Raw genomic sequence first — 18,788 nt, forward strand, 5'->3', positions numbered from 1 at the left:
ATGCTCATTTCACCATCTTATCAATAATTGAAAAGGCTAAAGGAATGCTGGCCTTTATATCTAGAGGACTAGAATACAAGGGGGTAGAAGTTATGCTGCAGCTGTACAGAGCCCTGGTTGGACCACACCTGGAGCACTGGGAGCAGTTCTGGGCACCACCCCTTAGAAAGGATATATTGGCCTTGGAGGGAGTGCAGCGTAGGTTTACCAGAATGATACAGGAAACTCTTTGGTATACGGGACCGGCGTGTTGCCGGTTGATTAAAAATTCCGGATGGCGGAGAGGGTTATCTACCAAGGCTATTTTTAACAAACAAACACAAAAATCAAGAAATGTGCAGTATACAGTAATTGGGTACTCACCTACAGAATGTAGTGTTAAATGGATGGTGGAAGATGCTTGATTGAGTACAGTACTGCCAGTTGAAGGTAATCCATAACTCTTTAGTGACTCCCCACAGCGCCAAGAAGCCGAGTAGTGGAAGTTTGGAGAACTACCCCCACTGACTAACTCGGTCACCGCGGGAGACTCGGACTCGGCAACATTGCCGGTTATTGAGGTGTTGTTTTCGGAGTGAGAATTTTGCCTGTTAATAGAGAATTCAGGGTATTTAGGTGCCGTTTAAACGAGAGTTTCCTGTACCTGGGTTAAATTACGAGGAGAGATTACACAAACTAGGGTTGTATTCCCTGGAATTTAGGAGGTTAAGGGGTGATTTTATCGAAGTTTTCAGGATATTATGGGGAACTAAGGGTAGGCAGAGAGAAACTATTTCGGCTGGTTGGGGAGTCTAGGACTAGGGGACATCGTCTAAAAGTTAGTGCCAGGCCTTTCAGGAGTGACGTTAGGAAACACTTCTACACACAACAGGTGGTAGAAGTTTAGAACCCTGCTGCAAACGCCAGTTGATGCTAGGTCAATTGTTAATTTTAAATCTGAGATTGATGGATTTCTGTTAACCAAAGGTATTGAGGGATATTGGGCAAAGGTGGGTATATGGAGTTAGGTTGCAGATCAACCATGATCTCATTGAATGGTGGAACAAGCTCGATGGGCTAAATGGCCTCCGCCTGTTCCTATGTTCCTATCCCTTTGTAGTTTCCTTTGGTCCTTAGAATTATTTACTATGACACTTTATGTCCAATGGGATATGATAAAAGCACCAGTGTATCTGTGCGGGTCTCACCCCCCATACCCATTATCTCCAAACTAGACCAACAATCTTTCCTTGGCCCCCTCCTCTTCCTCATCTATATGCCAACTCTTGGAGACATTGTCTGCAGACATGTCCACTCACCATCTTTGTTGACTCCATCACTGCTTGTTCGACATCAGTCTTGGATGAGCCGCAGTTAAACATCAGAACGACCGAAGCTATCGTCATTGGTCCCTGACGCAAACTCTTTATCCTTGTTACTGATCCCACTCTTTCTCCTCCTCCTCCTCAGGCTGAAGCAGACTGTTGGAACGTCCAGTGTCCTTTATGACCCCGAGCTGAGCTTCCGACCCCACATTCTCTCCATCGCGAAGGCAACCTCCTTGTACCTCCATAACATTGCCCGCATCCACCCATCTGCTGCCGAAAACCCTCAACTGTGCCTTTGTCACCTCCAGACTCGACTATTCCAATGCTCTCTTGGCCGGCCTCCCATCTTCCGCCCTCTTGTAAACCAGCTACAGGAAACTTTCTGGTGTCCGGCACTGACGGGACCGAGCTGGTGCCGTACCATCAAAACTGCCGTAGAAACCAGCGCTAATGTTAAAACATAAGGAGCTTTTGAGCTCCGTGTGAATCAACAAACCCTGTTGCTTAGCAACAGCTTCAAAACAGTCGGCCGCAGCTTAAAAGCGTCTCTGTAGCTAAGCAACAGCTTCAGCTAGACCTTGCAGAGCCTGACTGGAAAAAAAAAACGAGAAGTAAAAAAAAAAAAAACTTATAGGAAACGGCTCCTGAATTTTGCTGGTAGATAGAGCTTTCCGGACATTTAACCTCTGGTTAAACGAAAGTTTCCTGTAATTCTAAATCCTGTGCCTGTTATCCTCTCCTGCACCAAGTCCTGCTCATTGTTCCTTCCTGCACAATCTATTCAATGAAACAGTGCACTGCATTTTAATCCTACTGCTACTTTGAGTGCCAGGGTAAATGTGATCCTTCTATCCTGTTAATACTAACTGTGCCTGATCAGAGTGTGAATTAAGCTATACAATTCTTCTTCACAGACGTGGAGAAGATGTTTCCACTTGTAGGGGAATCCAAAACTGGGAGCCATAAATAGGAGGACTACCCAGTGAGCAATTCGGGAGCAACTTCTTTACCCAGCGAGTGAAGAGAACGTGGAACTCGCTACCACAGGGAGCGGTTGAGGCGAATAGCTTAGATACATTTAAGGGGAAGCTGGATAAACACATCAGGGAGAAAGGAATAGAAGGTTATGTTGACGGGTAGAAGTAAGGTGGGAGGGAGGCTCGTGTGGAGCATACACACCAACATAGAGCAGTTGGGCCAAGAGGCCGGCTCCTGTGTTGTAAAGCGCTATGTAATTCTGTGTATGTATGCAAACCACTTGAAATAATACATTAAAAAACTTCGCTTTCCTGGCTTCTAAAGTGAAACAATTTTTTCCACTGTTGAACATGATCGCTCCTGGCTTCTGTTTTTTTTATTGCCTAAATGCTAACTCTGTTCTTGTTACTCTGCCCAATTCACAACCAATTAAAGTGGCTGTAGATTATGACCTCCGGAAGGCAGCTCTGCACAAAGATTTTATTGTATTACCATGACGACTGTGATTTGTGTTCCTTGGTTTCGGTCGTATTCAAATATTTTTTTTGTTTTTTTACTTTTCTGGCCCAAGGAGAATGAGCCAGTAATAGTCCAGAAAGACAGCCAGAGGCAAGTGTTGTCAGTGCGTGCAGTAATGCGCTTGTTTCAGTCCGCGTGTGGAGCTTTTACTGCCAGCGGTCTGCAGTCCAGTGAGTGAAAAAGAATATTTTTATAGTGAGAACAAAAAGCAATTTAAACATCCGGCAACTGATTATTTCAGAGTGGCAGATTCCATTAGTAGTTTTAATTTGCGCCAACATTTGAGGCTGAAATTTGAAACAAATTATTGAATGGCTTCAAAGCAGGAGAATGAATCTTCATTTAAAAAAAAAAAAATTACATTTGAATTACTAAAGAGCGGAACTATTTCCAACGCACTCCTGGCCGGCCTCCCACATTCCACCCTACGTAAACTCGAGGTCATCCAAAACTCGGCTGCCCGTGTGTCCTAACTCGCACCAAGTCCCGATCGCCCATCACCCCTGTGCTCGCTGACCTACATCGGCTCCCGGTTAAGCAACGCCTCGATTTCAAAATTCTCATCCTTGTTTTCAAATCCCTCCATGGCCTCGCCCCTCCCTATCTCTGTAATCTCCTTCAGCCCCACAACCCCCCGAGGTATCTGCGCTCCTCTAATTCTGCCCTCTTGCGCATCCCCCGATTATATTCGCTCAACCATTGGTGGCCGTGCCTTCTGTTGCCGAGGCCCTAAGCTCTGGAATTCCCTCCCTAAACCTCTCCGCCTCACTACCCCTCTTTCCTCCTTTAAGACGCTCCTTAAAACCTACCTGTTTGACCAAGCTTTTGGTCACCTGCCCTAATTTCTCCTTATGTGGCTCGGTGTCAATTTTTTTTGTCTTAAAATATTCCTGTGCAGCGCCTTGGGACGTTTTACTACGTTAAAGGCGCTATATAAATACAAGTTGTTGTTGTTGATTACATGGCTGTAGGGGAGGGGTGAGGGGGAAGGAAGTATCTAGTCACAATGCTCATGGTGTGGGACAGGCTTGATGGACCAGCTGGCCTTTTCCTGCCCCTCTGTTTCGGATGTTTGAATTGTACTTAACCTATTCGCGCCCAGGACTGAAGCCACAGTGTGGTTTAACACGATGTCGAAAACAGAAAATTTACTTTCCTTACCGAATACGTTGAAAGAAGGATCAATATCAAACATCATGTTGATATTTCCACTTGTAAAGAAAAAAAAAGTAACTTTTAAAATTTCTTATTTCAGATATTCGTTGAGTGGGGCACGTACTTCTTCCAACTGAAGGTTAATGTTTGGTCCTTGCAAGTCCTTGTTATCTACGTTGAGGAGGTGCTCTTTCGGTGATCATGTACCACAACCTTGCAAGGGTTGTCCAGTTACTGGGCACCCCCTGGGCATGCAACATTAAAAGATGAAGTCTCTCAGAGGAGCCGTCAGTTTCTGCTGCTTAAAGCAATTAGCTTTTTATTAATTTCTATCATAGTGCACATTTTCAAGTAGGGAGAAATGCCTACTGGTTTATTATTATTTTTATTTTTTTTTGGTTTTATTTTAAATCCCAAATTGTATATTTAGGACTGGGATCTGGAAACCGAAACCTCTGCAGCGCCTCAGGTATCTGCTACAAGTTGACTGGTTTTATTTTCTGGGAGATGGAGAGGTTGTTGTTGGTTCTGTGTATATTTGTATATAGAGTCATTTTTACTGAAGATAAAAATCTTGAGAGTGCTTTAGGGGCATAACTGTACAAATTGCATCAGCAACCAAATGCTTGTGTAGATAACGTTTTGTGGGTGAATCTCTGAAAGGGCCATAACTAAATATTGCCTTGCTTATTTAGCTGTAAAGTTCGGTTAATGTTCAGGTGACTTTCATTTTTAATTATTTCCAGGGTCTTGCTATTTTTGGATAATTAATACCCAACTTGGAAAACCTCAGAGATCTCCGTCATCTCCCTTAATATTGCTCCCCCCTCGGTATGTCCTGTTTTCAGCCTTGGTCCAAATTAAGTATCTTGTATGAAATCTGGCATCTTAGATGACGTTAAAGGCTGAAGACCATCATCATAGTTAAGGTGGCATCGTGCTGGAAAAATTCAGAACAGGAAAGCACCATCAAGGTTTCTTTGGCCATTAACTTGTTTCCCGTAGTAATTCAACCAAAACTAGAAATAACTGGTTGTCACAATATTCCTCCTGTTACACTCCTCGCAGATAAGGTAAGCTATGCAACCAGAATGATGTCTGTCCCTTTAAGAAACATTTTGTCTGGATCATATGGCCTTCTTTGTGTGTATCGTGCCCAACAGCCCCTTCAGATAATGTGTTTCTGCATCTGTCGAGTTTTGAGCTGCTATGAGGTGACTGCTGCAAAAGCTTAACTGTATCGATTTCTAGGCGTGTAGGCTCGAATGATTATTTTCTGCATCAGAAAGCTAGTTTCTCTTCTGTTTTGGAGAGTGTGCCAGCACCTGGCTTCAGATATTTCAGACCCAGTTACAGACGCAAACAATTGGTGCACAATGGCAAATTTAGTGGTTTTAGGAGCGAGAGACTCCAGGAGCGCAACAATGTCCAACAGAAAGTGGCCAAATTACACTTTGTGTACGCCAAAAAGCGCAGATCAGTCAAGAACCGACTGACTGTCATAGAAAAACAATCCCCTTGACCCGAAGAGCTCCAGGTTTTTATACACTAGAACAAGAATAGTACCCTCCCTGATGAACTGATTCTCCAGATTATAGCTCCAGTGTAAAAGGAGGCGTCTAAGCCAGATAGGTCTGGGTTCGGTCACTATACTGAGCCCTGGTGCTGGGATTACCTTTTTAAAGGTACAGTTTGATCTGTAGCCGCAGGTCTTCGACCCTGCACGGAGATAAAGCGAGTCATTTTATCCTAAAGGCCAGGTGGGAATCCCACTGCACCGGGTGGAATGCCGGATTTACACCCCTCCCGATATTCCACTTGACTGACTTCAGTGGCGAGTGAAACCGGGGCGAGGTGTCAAACCAGTGTTGCCCCCGGACCCGTCAATTTCCCGACCGGCCGGTTTGGTTAGAATTGCCCCCCAAACTGTGAACACTAGGCTTTACGGGGTGCTGTATCTTGCAGACATGATCTTGGCCACAGTTTGCAAGATTAAGGAATGTGCCCTGCAATTACGCTGGCTGCCTTCAGATTCTGAAATATTTGTCATCTGTCCTGTTGAGGGAACTTTCCCAGCTCCGAGCTCAGTGAGGAAAGCAGCTTGTTTGTTACACTGCCAAGCAATGGAGGACCTGCCATACTCCTCGTCACTTCCATTCCCTGTCCTTGACGTTAGAAGAGCAGATTTATCAAGGAAGGAAATGGCTGAATACACCCTGGCCACCAAATTGTAGGAGTCATATTTATCTTTCAGAATGGCTTAATCCAGAAAAAGTGCCACAGAGCATTGTTGTCCTTTCAAGTGCAGGTCACTTGGTACTAGTGCCTCCCCAGATTCCGGAGTGTTCTGTCTGCTAAGTGCACGGTTAAATACAGACAGAAACATTCACCTAGATACTGCTCCCCAACCTCAATTTGAACCTGGAACCGTCGGTTCGACACGGTCCATGAGCTCGGACTCCCCCAGTCACTGTTTCTGGCCATACCTGAGCTGTGCAGCGGTACTTGGGTGTGTGCAGCAGAATCACAATGCAGATCTGCCTTAAGGACCTGGTGCGGGTGACTGCTATCTTTGTAGTCACCACTATAGGGCTCCTGCGACTCCTATTAATTTACAACTTTGCACACAGAATGTACAAGCACAGGAACAGGCCATTCGGCCCAACTGGTCCGTGCCGGTGTCTATGCTCCACACCAGCCTCCTCCCAGCCCTCTTCACCTCAGCCTGCCTGCATAGCCTTTTATTCCTTTCTCCCTCGTGTGTTTATCTAGCTTCCCCTCGAATGCTGTTTTCAACCACTCCGAGGTGGCGAGTTCCACATTCTCACCACTCTTTGGGTAAAGAAGTTTCTCCTGAATCCCCTATTGGATTTATTAGTGACTATCTTATATTGATGGCCCCTAGTTTTGGACCCCCCACAAGTGGAAACATCTACCCTATCCAATCCCTTCGTATTTTTTACAGACCTCCATCAGGTCACCCCTCAGCCTTCACTTCTCCAGAGATTTTTAAAATGCAGTCCTATACAGTGCTGGTGGAGTTGTCTAGAACAGTTGTAACCATATCCTTGGAATCTTACCACAGATGCCTGTTTTCAACAGTCAATTTAAAAAAAAAAAAAAAAAAAGTCCTTTATTTTCCAAACTTCTTATGAGGAGTCATTTATACTCGTTCCGTGAGAGAAGCATGTCGCCTCGTTTGAACCGTGTGCTGAGACATCTAAGGGGTAACTTGTGAGACATTAGAATGGGGGGGTGGTGTGGACGAAAGTGTCTCTAAGCTGCAACATGCATTTGGTTTGTTTTGGTTGCTTAGTTTTCTGATATGTGGAGTATAAATCAGTTTGAAGATTATTGATTAGCACTAGATTGATTCCTGGGGTGAGAGGGTTGTCCTATGAGGAGAGATTGAGTAGATTGGACCTATACTCTCTGGAGTTTGGAAGAATGAGAGGTGATCTCATTGAAACATAGAAGATTCTGAGGGGGATTGACAGGGTAGATGCTGAGAGGCTGTTTCCCCCTGGCTGGAGAGTCTAGAATCTCAGGATAAGGGGTCGGCCATTTAAGACTGAGATGAGGAATTTCTTCTCTGAGGGCTGTTTGTCTTTGGCATTCTCTGCTCCAGAGGGCTGTGGATGGTGAATCGTTGAGTATATTAAAGGCTGAGATCGATAGATTTTTGGACTCTAGGTGAATCAAGGGATATGGGGATCGGGCGAGAAAGTGGAGTTGAGGTCGAAGATCAGTCATGATCTTTTTGAATGGCGAAGCAGGCTCGAGGGGCTGAATGGCCTATTGCTCCTAGTTCTTATATTCTTACTCCCCACCCAAGTAATGCATGGTTTTGTTATGTAACTGTTGCCATCGTTCCCTAGATTCTAGAACGGTCCCAGCAGATTGGAAGGTCGCAAATGTAACCCCGCTATTCAAGGAAGGCGGGAGAGAGAAAACCGGGAACTACAGGCCAGTTAGCCTGACATCGGTTGTCGGGAAAATGCTGGAATCCATTATTAAGAAAGTGGTAATGGCATTTTGAAAATTATAATATGATTAGGCAGAGTCAACATGGTTTTATGAAAGGGAAATCGTGTTTGACAAATTTATTAGAGTTTTTTTAAGGATGTAACTAGCAGGGTAGATAATGGGGAACAAGTGGATGTAGTATATTTGGATTTCCAAAAGGCATTCGATAAGGTGCCACATAAAAGGTTGTTACACAAGGTGTGGGGTTGGGGGTAATATACTCGCATGGATAGAGGATTGGTCAACGGACAGCAAACAGAGAGTGGGGATAAACGGGTCATTTTCAGGTTGGCAGGCTGTAAAAAAAGTGGGGTGCCGCAAGGATCAGTGCTGGGGCCTCAGCTAGTTACAATTTATATTAATGAATTAGATGAAGGGACCGAGTGTAATGTATCCAAGTTTGCTGAGGCTACAAAGCTAGGTGGGAAAGTAAGCTGTGAGGAGGACACAGGGAGCCTGCAAAGGGATATTGACAGGTTAAGTGGGCAATAAGATGGAGTATAATGTGTGGAAATGTGAGGTTATTCACTTTGGTAGGAAGAATAGAAAAACAGAATATTTTTTAAATGGTGCGAAACTATTAAATGTTGGTATTCAGAGAGATTTGGGTGTCGTCGTACAGGAAACACGAATTTAGCATGCAGGTACAGCAAGCAATAAGGAAGGCAAATGGCCTGTTGGCCTTTATTGCAAGGGGGTTGGAGTATAAGAGTAAGGAAGTCTTGCTACAATTGTACAGGGCCTTGGTGAGACCACACCTGGAGTACTGGGCACAGTTTCTGGTCTCCTTATCAGAGGAAGGATATACTTGCCTTGGAGGCGGTGCAACGAAGGTTCACTAGATTGATTCCTGGGATGAGAGGGCTGTCCTATGATGAGAGATTGAGTAGAATGGGCCGATACTCTCTGGAGTTTAGAAGAATGAGAGGTGAAATTATTGAAACAGATATGAGTTCTGAGGGGGATTGACAGGGTAGATGCTGAGAGGTTGTTTCCCCTGGCTGGAGAGTCTAGGACTGGGGGGGCACGGTCTCAGGATAAGGGGTTGGCCATTTAAGACCGAGATGAGGAGGAATTTCTTCACTTAGTGGGTTGCGAATCTTTGGAATTCTCTGCCCCAAAGGGCTGTGGATGCTGAATCGTTGAGTATTTTCAAGGCTGAGATCGATAGATTTCTGGAATTAAGGGATATGGAGATCGGGCGGGAAAGGAGTTGAGACCGAAGATCAGCCATGATCTTATTGAATGGTGGAGCAGGCTTGAGGGGCCGAATGGCCAACTCCTGTTCCTAATTCTGATGTTAAGGGTGGCTTGTAAGTTAGGAATTCCAGTGTACAATAAAAATTTAGTTCAGTCTTTAAGTTGACGGCATTCACATTTTTTTGGGCAGCTTCAAAAGTGCAATCTTTGTATTTCTGTGAATAACCGATAATGACCCCTTTTAATCATGTTGCGTGCTTGAAACTTTCTAAACGTGCATCAGAACCCAAGGCCCTTGGAGGGTCAGGTGACCTGCCGAAAGGCTTATGCTGTAAAACAAGCGACAGTGACAAAATAACCTTTCCAAGGTGTTCGGCGTATCTGAAGGTCTGAGACTGCCAGCGAAACAGCTCATGCAGCATTGATTGATCGATCTCGGGTAGTTACAAACGACTGAAATGCAGCTTTTAATCTTAAAGTTGTGCCAATATAAATACCAGTGAAGTCACCTTTTGAAGTACAAAGAATTATTTCTGTAGATTCAGCACCTTAAGTTTTCACATTTTCAGCCCAATATGTCAAATGAAATACAGTGGTACTTTTATCCATGGTTTAGAAATATAACTTTAAACTTGTTTTAATGTACTAAATGAAAAGTCCATTTGGGGAAATCTGTAAGATTGCATTCCAGCGAGGGTTGGGTAGATTTTGTTTCAGGCTGCAATTCACTTCGGTGAGTCTTGCTGGTGGGGGGGTGGGGGGGGGGGGGAGACAGCCGGCTCGTTCTTGCTTCCTCTCGAGATTACCTGGAAGCAATTTCACTGCGTTACCCATGCCCGTGCTAAGCATCCTTCAGCTGATTTTTTTTTAAATTGACAGCGTATCGTCTCATAGACTTGTAGCTGATACTTCTGTTGACAGGACAAACTACCTGATGTTAGAGCATATGTACGCTACTTAGAAACGTTTCCAAATCAGTGGATTTTGTATCTGGATTAATAAAGAAATGCACTTTTGTGAACAGTAATGGTTGGCTATGTTGTAAAATCCTACTTACAGAACAATACGTAACATAGATCCATTTTTGTAAAGCTTCTTGAACAGAAAATCTGTCAGTAACCTGAACTGTTAACATTCCATTCTTAGTTATTTTTTTGAAGGTGAATATTTCCCTATTTGTTTGCACTATATAATTGGTCATTTGAAAGGAGGCAGGTGACAATTAGACACTGTCTGCTAAATTATAAGCTTCACGCTCTCACTGTTTCCATAACCATAGTGCCATGACTCATTCTATTCCCCCCCCCCCCCCCCCCCACCCTTTGTTGTGTTGAGCTGCACTGTCCACATCCCTTATTTTAGTTTGTGTGTATCTGGCTGCACTTTTGAAAGGATTTCCTTTTAGTATTTTAAACATGGTACGTATGTTGCGGTTTTGTACCTATTCTCTCCAGCTAACTACAATTTCTTTACAATCAAAGGAAACTGTAATTATTGTATTTTGTGCATAAAATGGCAATAAAGTAGTAGGATCATCAGGAAATGTTCTTAAACACAGGTATAATGTACGGAGTGATTCAATTAAAAAGACAATATTTTTATAATTGTGTGTAAAGAGCTAGTATTGCAGTAAATCTGGTCCTTTAAGATGTTTAATAATGATAGGATACTTATTAGAGATGCTAATTAAAAGTGTAAATTTCATTTTATGTAACATTGCTGACAGTTTATAGTCTTGTATATAATCCTTGCTTCTGTCATTAAACAATGTATTGAAATTCCTTGTAAGCTTTTAAGTGATTTTAAATAAAACGTGAAATCTGATGCAAAATACAACCTTAGTTCTGTAAAAACAAGTTTGTTTTTTTTTAGCAGCGAGAAGACTCGCAGCATACACAGTAATGGGATCCTGATTACAGGAAACTCACGATTTACCGGAACCTAAATAACCGGAAATCTCTGTTAACCGGCAAAATTCAGGAGTAAGTTCAGGTAAATTTTACTTCATATTAGTGGCCGTTCCTGGATCTGTGGCTGTGTAACCGGGGCTCCTGCACCTGTTGCTAAGCAACAGGGACGCTTGGTCTGTGGCCGGGGTTCCTGCACCTGTTGCTAAGCAACAGGGAAGTCTGGATTTGTTGCTGTGTACGGAGCTCTCATACCTTTTAACTATACCTCTCTGTAATCCGGACTTTTTGATAAACCGGCACCACGCCGGTCCCGGATAAAAGCGTTTCCTGTATTTACCATATTTTCTCTTGCACTTCTCAATGTGCACCTTGGTTTCCGAATTTTAAAAAAAATCAAAGGCGGCTGCAAGTTTGTGCATCATAAGATAAGCACCTCCATGATCATGGATTTGGGGAAAGGGGAAAAAATGTTCATTCACTAAGTTCTTTTCATAAACATTCAAGTCGTCCAAAGATTGGCATTGGGTTTGAAGCTGCTTGATCACTGATCTCTCCCGCACCTTTAACATAGTAAAACATCCCAAGGCGCTTCACGGGAGCATTATCGAACAACATTTGACACCGAGCCACATGAGATATTAGGGCAGGTGCCCAAAAGCTTGGTCAAAGAGGTCGGTTTTCAGAAGCAACTTAAAGGAGGAGAGAGAGGCGGAGAGGTTTAGGGAGGGAATTCCAGAGCTTCGGGCCCAGGCAGCGCCACCAATGGTGGAGCGATGGAAATCGGGGATGCGCAAGAGGCCAGATTTGGAGGAGCGCAGAGATCTCAGAGGGTTGTAGGTCTGGAGGAAGTTAGATATAAGGGAGGGGGTGAGGTCATGGAGGGATTTGAACACAAAGATGAGAATTTTAATATCACAGTCAGATGTGGGGTTGACAGAGGCTATCATTTCCTCCTCACAAAGGGTGAGAGAACTGGTTAATTAATAACTCCACGTGATAATTCCAGTGTTCAGCTCCATTCACAATTCTTGACAATGAAGTAGCCGACAGCAGGACCTGGATGACAGCCAGGCTTGGGCTGACAAGTTGCAGGTAACATTCATACCACACAAGTGCCAGATGGTAACCATGAGAGAGCCCAGCCATCTCCCTTTCACCTTCATAGAAACAGGCCATTCAGCCCCTCAAGCCTGCTCCGCCATTCGATGAGATCATGGCTGATCATCCAATTTCAGTACCCGGTCCCTGCTTTCTCCCCATATCCCTTGATCCCTTTAGCCTTAAGAAATATATCTAACTCTTTCTTGAATATATTTAATGAATTGGCAGAGAATTCCACAGGTTCTCACTCTGGGTGAAGAAATTCCTCATCTCGGTCCTAAATGGCCTACCCCTTATCCTTAGACTGTGACCCCTGGTGCTGGACTCCCCCGACCATCGGGAACATCCTTCAATGGCACCACCAGCACTGAGTTCCCCCCACCTCCCAATAGCATCTTGGGGAGGTGTAGTCACTTTCTGATGCCTCGAAGGCTATCCCCTATCTACAAGGCTCACGTCAGGAGTGTGATGGAATACTCATCTAGGCCCTAAGCTCTGGAATTACCTCTCTTGAACCCTTCAGCTCCTTTACGGTCCTCTTTAAAACCTCTCTTTGACCAAGCTTTTGGTTGGTGTGGTAAACCACTTTTATCGTTCACTATCGTTACACTATAGTTATCACTGTTATATCGTTACTCTATGGTTATCACTGTTCACACTGTTGTATCACTACACGAGGTCGCCTCTCGTCACGCTGTTATACCTGGGCTGACCACTGCTGACTCCGCCCATGGCTCCACCTACCTGCCCAGGTATAAAGGTGGTCGACTGGCTGGCATTCCTCCTTGTTGGATCCGATCACCCACGAGGGTGGGCTCTGTTATTTAGCCAATAAAAACCTATAGTTACTTTCTTAACTCGTCGCTTTTCATTGGATGAATTGATAGGTATATCAATTTTATTGGCTAAATAACAGAGCCCACCCTCGTGGGTGATCGGATCCAACAAGGCCACAGATGCCAGCATCCCCACGTGAGTTATGGGGCGGCCATCTTTGATCCAGGCAACCGACACCAGCAGTGCCTCATGTGAGTTGTGGGGGCAGCCATCTTCTCCGCCATTTTGCCCAACCTCGTGGGCGCCGCCATTTTACCCACCACACTCGACCGCCACCTTGCCTCCAGACCCGACCACCGCCTCACCCGCAGACTACAGCAGCTCGCTCAGCCATACACTAGCCTCCGTCACACTGGACCAAGCCCGCCCGCATCACCTGTCCAAGTCCATGATGGACATCAAAGTAAACGGCCGCGCCACGACCTGCCTGTTCGACAGCGGAAGCACGGAGAGTTTCATCCACCCAGACACGGTGAGCCACTACTCCCTCACTGTCCGGCCAACGCGCAACCGGATCTCGATGGCATCGAGGTCCCACGCATCAACCTGCTGAAACAACAGTACCAGAGCCCGGTAAATTCCATGTATGCCAGACGTCTCCTAAGATCCTGCCCGCAACAGCCAGGAGAGTCTGTAGATGAATTATAGGTATATCAGTTGGCTACTGCAAACCTACTGAGTATCTCCTTTTTTAATCGCTCCACCATTGACAGCCGTGCCTTCAGCTGCCTGAACCCTAAGCTCTGGACTTCCCTCCCTAAATCTCTCCGCTTCTCTCTAAGATGCTCCTTAAAACCGACCTCTTTGACTAAGCTTTTGATCATCTGCCCTAATACCTCCTTATGTGGCTCGGTGACACATTTCGTTTGATAATCGCTCTGGTGAAGTGCCTTGGGCAGTTTTACTATTTTAAAGATGCTATATAAATGCAAGTTGATGAACTAAAGGAATGTGGTCTCTGCTTCTTTGTACTGGTACAGCACCGTAGTTTTTTCTAACTAGTTTAATTACGATTTGAGCATTTTTCTTAATCTTTTAACAGAGGCTTCTAATCATATCTTTTAACCATTTTTAAAAAATTGTTGCCAAAAGTCTCTCTTTATGGCATTGGACACGCAGCATCCATTCGGCCCATCACATCTGTACTGGCTCCTGCAAGTGCTTGAATACAGCGACGTTGGAAGCATTCATAGGAACTGACTTGGCGCCTATTAATCTTGTGTTTCTATAAATAATGGATATTTATCATTTAATTTTACCGAAAGGTTGAATTCCATAGACTTCAGTGGAGCTTTGAATATGGAAAGTAGGTCATCATGGGAAACTAGCACTAAATTAGCGCTTTTTAAAAATATAACATCCATTACAGCAGAGATATCAAATACTACAACAATGGGTGCCAAGGTAGTGTTTATTGAAATGGTTTAGGTCATTTTGGAAAAAAAGGCAAGTTCAACATTATAATCAGTTATAAAATAGGAACTATTTCCTTGCAAAAGTTTTGAGACATTAACAGGGTGGTATTGCACTATGCTGATACAATTATCTGAAATTCCTTTATTTGCTAGTTTAACAATGTTTTTTGTATGCTAATATCACCCAGTGCAACTCTACCCCATATGCAGTCTCTGCTTTACTAGAAGTACCTCTTCCATGCTTTAAAAAAAAAAATCTTTTTGGCTCCAACATTTCAAACTCTATCTAACCTTGTGAAAGCCAGTTCTGAATATTTTAATTTTCTTTCACACAACAAGGCAGCTTTTGCCAAATGGAGTTAAGACAATTCAGATCAGGGCCCATTATATTCCAGCCTGGATCAAACATGGACAGTGGGCGGGGTCAGTCCCTGCTCCTGGAATTTGGGGCAAAATCTTGGTTCTGCCAGGACACACATTTTTCACCATACAGCTATTTTCCATCTGGCGGGCAGGGGGAATCTGCCACTCCTCCTCCACATCACGGAGACATGTCAGGGCAGGGAGCGAATACCTGAGTTACCTCAGGAATTTTACCCTTTACGCCTCAGAGAACTCATGCCCGCTGATGGCTGGTATGAATCCTTATGAAAGGCCCCAACCTTCGTCTGACTAAGGTAATGAACCCAGAAAGGATTGATTATCTCCTGCTGGAGGCAAAATGGTTCCTTTTGGAGCTGAAGTTTACTTTTATAATTGGCTTGGAAAGGTCCATGGACCACCTCAAGTGGAGTGTCGATGGATCAGGCCTGTTGAAGCGCCCTTGGAGGCCCCAACCAGACCATGAAAGTGACCTTGGGACAAGATCTACAGCCGACGGAACACGGGGTCCACCAGCAGAACTGGCTGCACAGAACTTCAGGTTTCACGTTATTAACTCGTTCAGTGGTAGGAGAGCATTCCCAGTGTAATGAAATCGTATATAACTGGGTAGAATGCCTCGGTGTAACATACTATACATTGGGTGAGTGGGGAGCAATGCAACATAATGGGATTATACACGTTGGGATATTTAACAATCTGGATTCAAGGTGTCAAGTCACATCAGGTCATTATCGGTTTATAATCTCCATGTTTAAAATTAATATTGTATAGTATATACATTGAATAATCATCTTGGCAATAATGGGATCAATAAAAAATAATCCAACTTGTGACATCAGGAACTAAGTAACCCAACGGTGCCCAATAGATCCATCGCGCCACTCCAGGCCATTTCACATTTCAACTCTGAGGTGAACCTCGGCTACCAGCACGTAAAATACAAATCGCATCTATTCTGCTGCCAAGGATTGAAGAGAAAAGATCCATTTCAAAAGCTGCACCATTGGCAATACATCAATCGGCCTAGTGTAGGGCAGGGCTCAAGCACAGTGTAACCAATGCAAGGTTCCTCCCACACGTGACCATCATTGAGATTGCACTGTGTGCTGGTAACACAGGCGCGCTCGAAAACAACACCACTCTTACAACCCACTGCTGTTCTGGATTAAACCGGGCTACAAATTGCTTTTTGAACCGGCAATTTAAACAAAAAAAAAACCCTGAAAAATTCAGCGCTGAAAGAGTTAATAAGGAACCAAGCAACCGAGTGCCTTTTTTAAAAAAAAACAACCAGAATGTTCTTGGAAACGAGCTGGTATTTAAACAGAACCAAATGTTGCTTGTTTAGCAATCGAGTATTGCAATCCTCAAACGATTTAATTTAATCTCTTACTGTGACTTACTTCCCTTCTGGCAAGACCAATTCAAATGTTTTCTGCTGTTAACAGTACAGAAGAAACTTCAGATTCGTTAGCAAGCGATGTTGCTTAATAAGTATGGAAGGCAGAGGAATATCGGGATATGGAAATAGATTGGCTTCTATTGAGAATTGAAAAGGTTTAACCAGCTAGAGACTTGCAAGAAAACAGCCTCTTTTGGCAAGGGACGTTCCCATTTGCAATAATCAGATTGGAACTGAAATACGGCTACTTACACTATGGCAGCAATTTTCACAGTGTAAAAAAAAAAAAAAATATTTTAATGTTCAATTGAGTGTTCAAGTCTGTCTGTCTGGGGCAATTCAGTCGTCTTACATCAGGATGTTGTACATAATACACCTTGGGTCTTTGTAAAGTTGGAAGGTTCTTTAAATCAATGGTAGGACTAAGATAAACTCAATCCAAACCAACAGCATGATTGTCAAGTCTGTATTAATCAGTACCTAAACGTATTGGTCTAAAGAATTGTGGATCACAATCAGCTCAAAACACTAGTGCTGGGTCTACAATACAGTTGAATCGTTTAATTTGCCAATACAGTCTATGCTTGCATTAGGGTTTCAGGATAATGAGTGAACAAGAGAGGTACATGGAACTCCTAGGATTGGATTAGATACGCATTCTTTCAAACTCCTGTACAAGGTCTAAACTTCAAATGTTGATGGCGCGATTTTTAAATATATATATATATAGTGTACAAACTCTGGGCCGGGACAGAATATATCTGTAGGTGAAATTTTGCCCCATCTTGGAATGAACTGAGGTTCGTGGCGGGGGGGAGAGAGTGGGGAGGAGAAAAACATGCATCGGTTTTTTGCATTTCTAAAATAGATTCAATTACTATAATGGCATTGCTTATTTTAAAGACTGGATGGTTTAGGTACTCAGTAACCTCAAGAATGTTGAGCGGAATTCTTCAAAAAAAAAACAAGCCAAAAATGCCGTGTGATAACTGAAGCTGGCTGTGATTAAAAGGCGCTTTGCCCCCTTGTGATCAGTAGGCGTGAGACTCCTTGCGGCTTAAAAGGCGAGTACGACTAGCAGAGCTTGTGGCACTTCTGATCACCTCCATCCACCTGTAAAAAGAAGAGATGCATGGAAGTAAAAACGTGCACAACAAACAACAACTTGCATTGACATAGCGCCTTGAACGCAGTAGATACGTCCCAGGGCACGTCACAGGAGCGTTTATCGAACAAAATCTCACACCGAGCCACAGGAGGAGATTTTAGGGCAGGTGACCAAAGAGTTGGTTTTACGGAGCATCTTAAAGGAGGAGAGAAAGGCGGAGAGGTTTAGGGAGGGAATGCCAGAGCTCGGGGCTCAGGGAGTTGAAGGCACGGCCGCCAATGGTGGAGCGATGGAAATCAGGGATGTTCGAGAGGGAAGAATTGGAGGAGCGCTGATCTTCGACCTCAACTCCACTTTCCCGCCCGATCCCTATATCCCTCCATTCCCTGAGTGTCTAAAAATCTATCGATCTCAGTCCTGAATATACTCAATGACTGGAATTCTCTACCCCAGAGGCCTGTGGAGGCTCAAAGATTCACCCCCCTCTGAGTGAAGAAATTTCTCCTCCTCAGTCCTAAATGGCCGACCCCTTATTCTGAGACTATGACCCCTGGTTCTAGACTCCCCAGCCAGGGGAAACATCCTCTCAAGTCCTATAAGAATTTTATACATTTTAATGAGATCACCTCTCATTCTTCTAGACTCCAGAGAGTATAGGCCTCATAGGACAACCCTCTGATCCCAGGAATCAGTCTAATGAACCTTAGAGGGGGTTAAACAAAGACAAGTATATCCTTCCTTAGGTGAGACGACCAAAACTGTGCACAGTACTCCAGGTGTGGTCTCACCAAAGCCCTATATAATTGCAGTAAGACTTCTGTACTCTTATACTCCCAACCCCCTTTGTAATAAAGGCCAACATACCATTTGCTTTCCTAATTGCTTGCTTTACTTGCGTGTTAACTCTCTGTGATTCGTAAAAAAGGAACACCCAGATCCCTCTGAATACCTTCGATAATGAAGTATCTCACGCCAGGCTCCAGCAAGACCTGGACAACATCCAGGTTTGGGCTGACAAGTTGAAGGTAATTCCCATGCTAAATAAGTGCCAGGTATTAACCATCTCCGACAAGCAAAAGCAGCAAACACCTTCTCCTCACCTTCAATGGCACTACTGTCACCAAGCCCCCCATCATCAACATTTTGGAGGGCAACACCGCTCACTAAATGCTTAACTGGAACAGCTAGATCAACACCGTGGCTGTAGGAGCACGGCCGTGGCAGGGTATTCTGTGATGGGTGACCCACCTTCTCACCCCTCTCCACCATCTACAAGGTTCAAGTCAATAGTGTGATGGAACACTTACCAAGACGGCTGCAACACCAGTCAAGAAGATCTTGTGCACGAATCACAGAAAGTTAACACGCAGGCACAGCAAGCAATTAGGGAAGGCAAATGGTATGTTGGCCTTTATTGCAAAGGGAGTTGGAGTGTATAAGAGTAAG

At 44.1% G+C, this 18,788-nt stretch overlaps 2 protein-coding genes across 5 annotated transcripts in view; one reads left to right on the top strand and one right to left on the bottom strand.

Moving 5' to 3' along the window:
• Positions 1-11,021, top strand: part of LOC147111438 (serine/threonine-protein kinase 24) — a 75,071-nt gene extending 64,050 nt beyond the window's left edge. Inside the window, exon 12 of the mRNA XM_085998431.1 lies at positions 4,060-11,021. Within this exon, the coding sequence (XP_085854557.1) occupies positions 4,060-4,096 (37 nt within the window). The 3' untranslated portion in view covers positions 4,097-11,021. The remainder of the gene's footprint in view (positions 1-4,059) is intronic.
• Positions 11,022-14,425: 3,404 nt separating this feature from the next.
• Positions 14,426-18,788, bottom strand: part of farp1 (FERM, RhoGEF (ARHGEF) and pleckstrin domain protein 1 (chondrocyte-derived)) — a 372,795-nt gene continuing 368,432 nt past the window's right edge. For all 4 annotated transcript variants that reach the window (XM_085998433.1, XM_085998432.1, XM_085998434.1 and 1 more), the window contains one exon: positions 14,426-17,347. In XM_085998433.1, coding sequence (XP_085854559.1) covers positions 17,266-17,347 — 82 coding nt within the window. In that variant the 3' untranslated portion in view covers positions 14,426-17,265. The remainder of the gene's footprint in view (positions 17,348-18,788) is intronic.

This window comes from Somniosus microcephalus, chromosome 10 (genome assembly GCF_052327205.1).
Source record: "Somniosus microcephalus isolate GS21.2 chromosome 10, FLI_Smic_1.0, whole genome shotgun sequence".
NCBI lineage: Eukaryota > Metazoa > Chordata > Chondrichthyes > Squaliformes > Somniosidae > Somniosus > Somniosus microcephalus.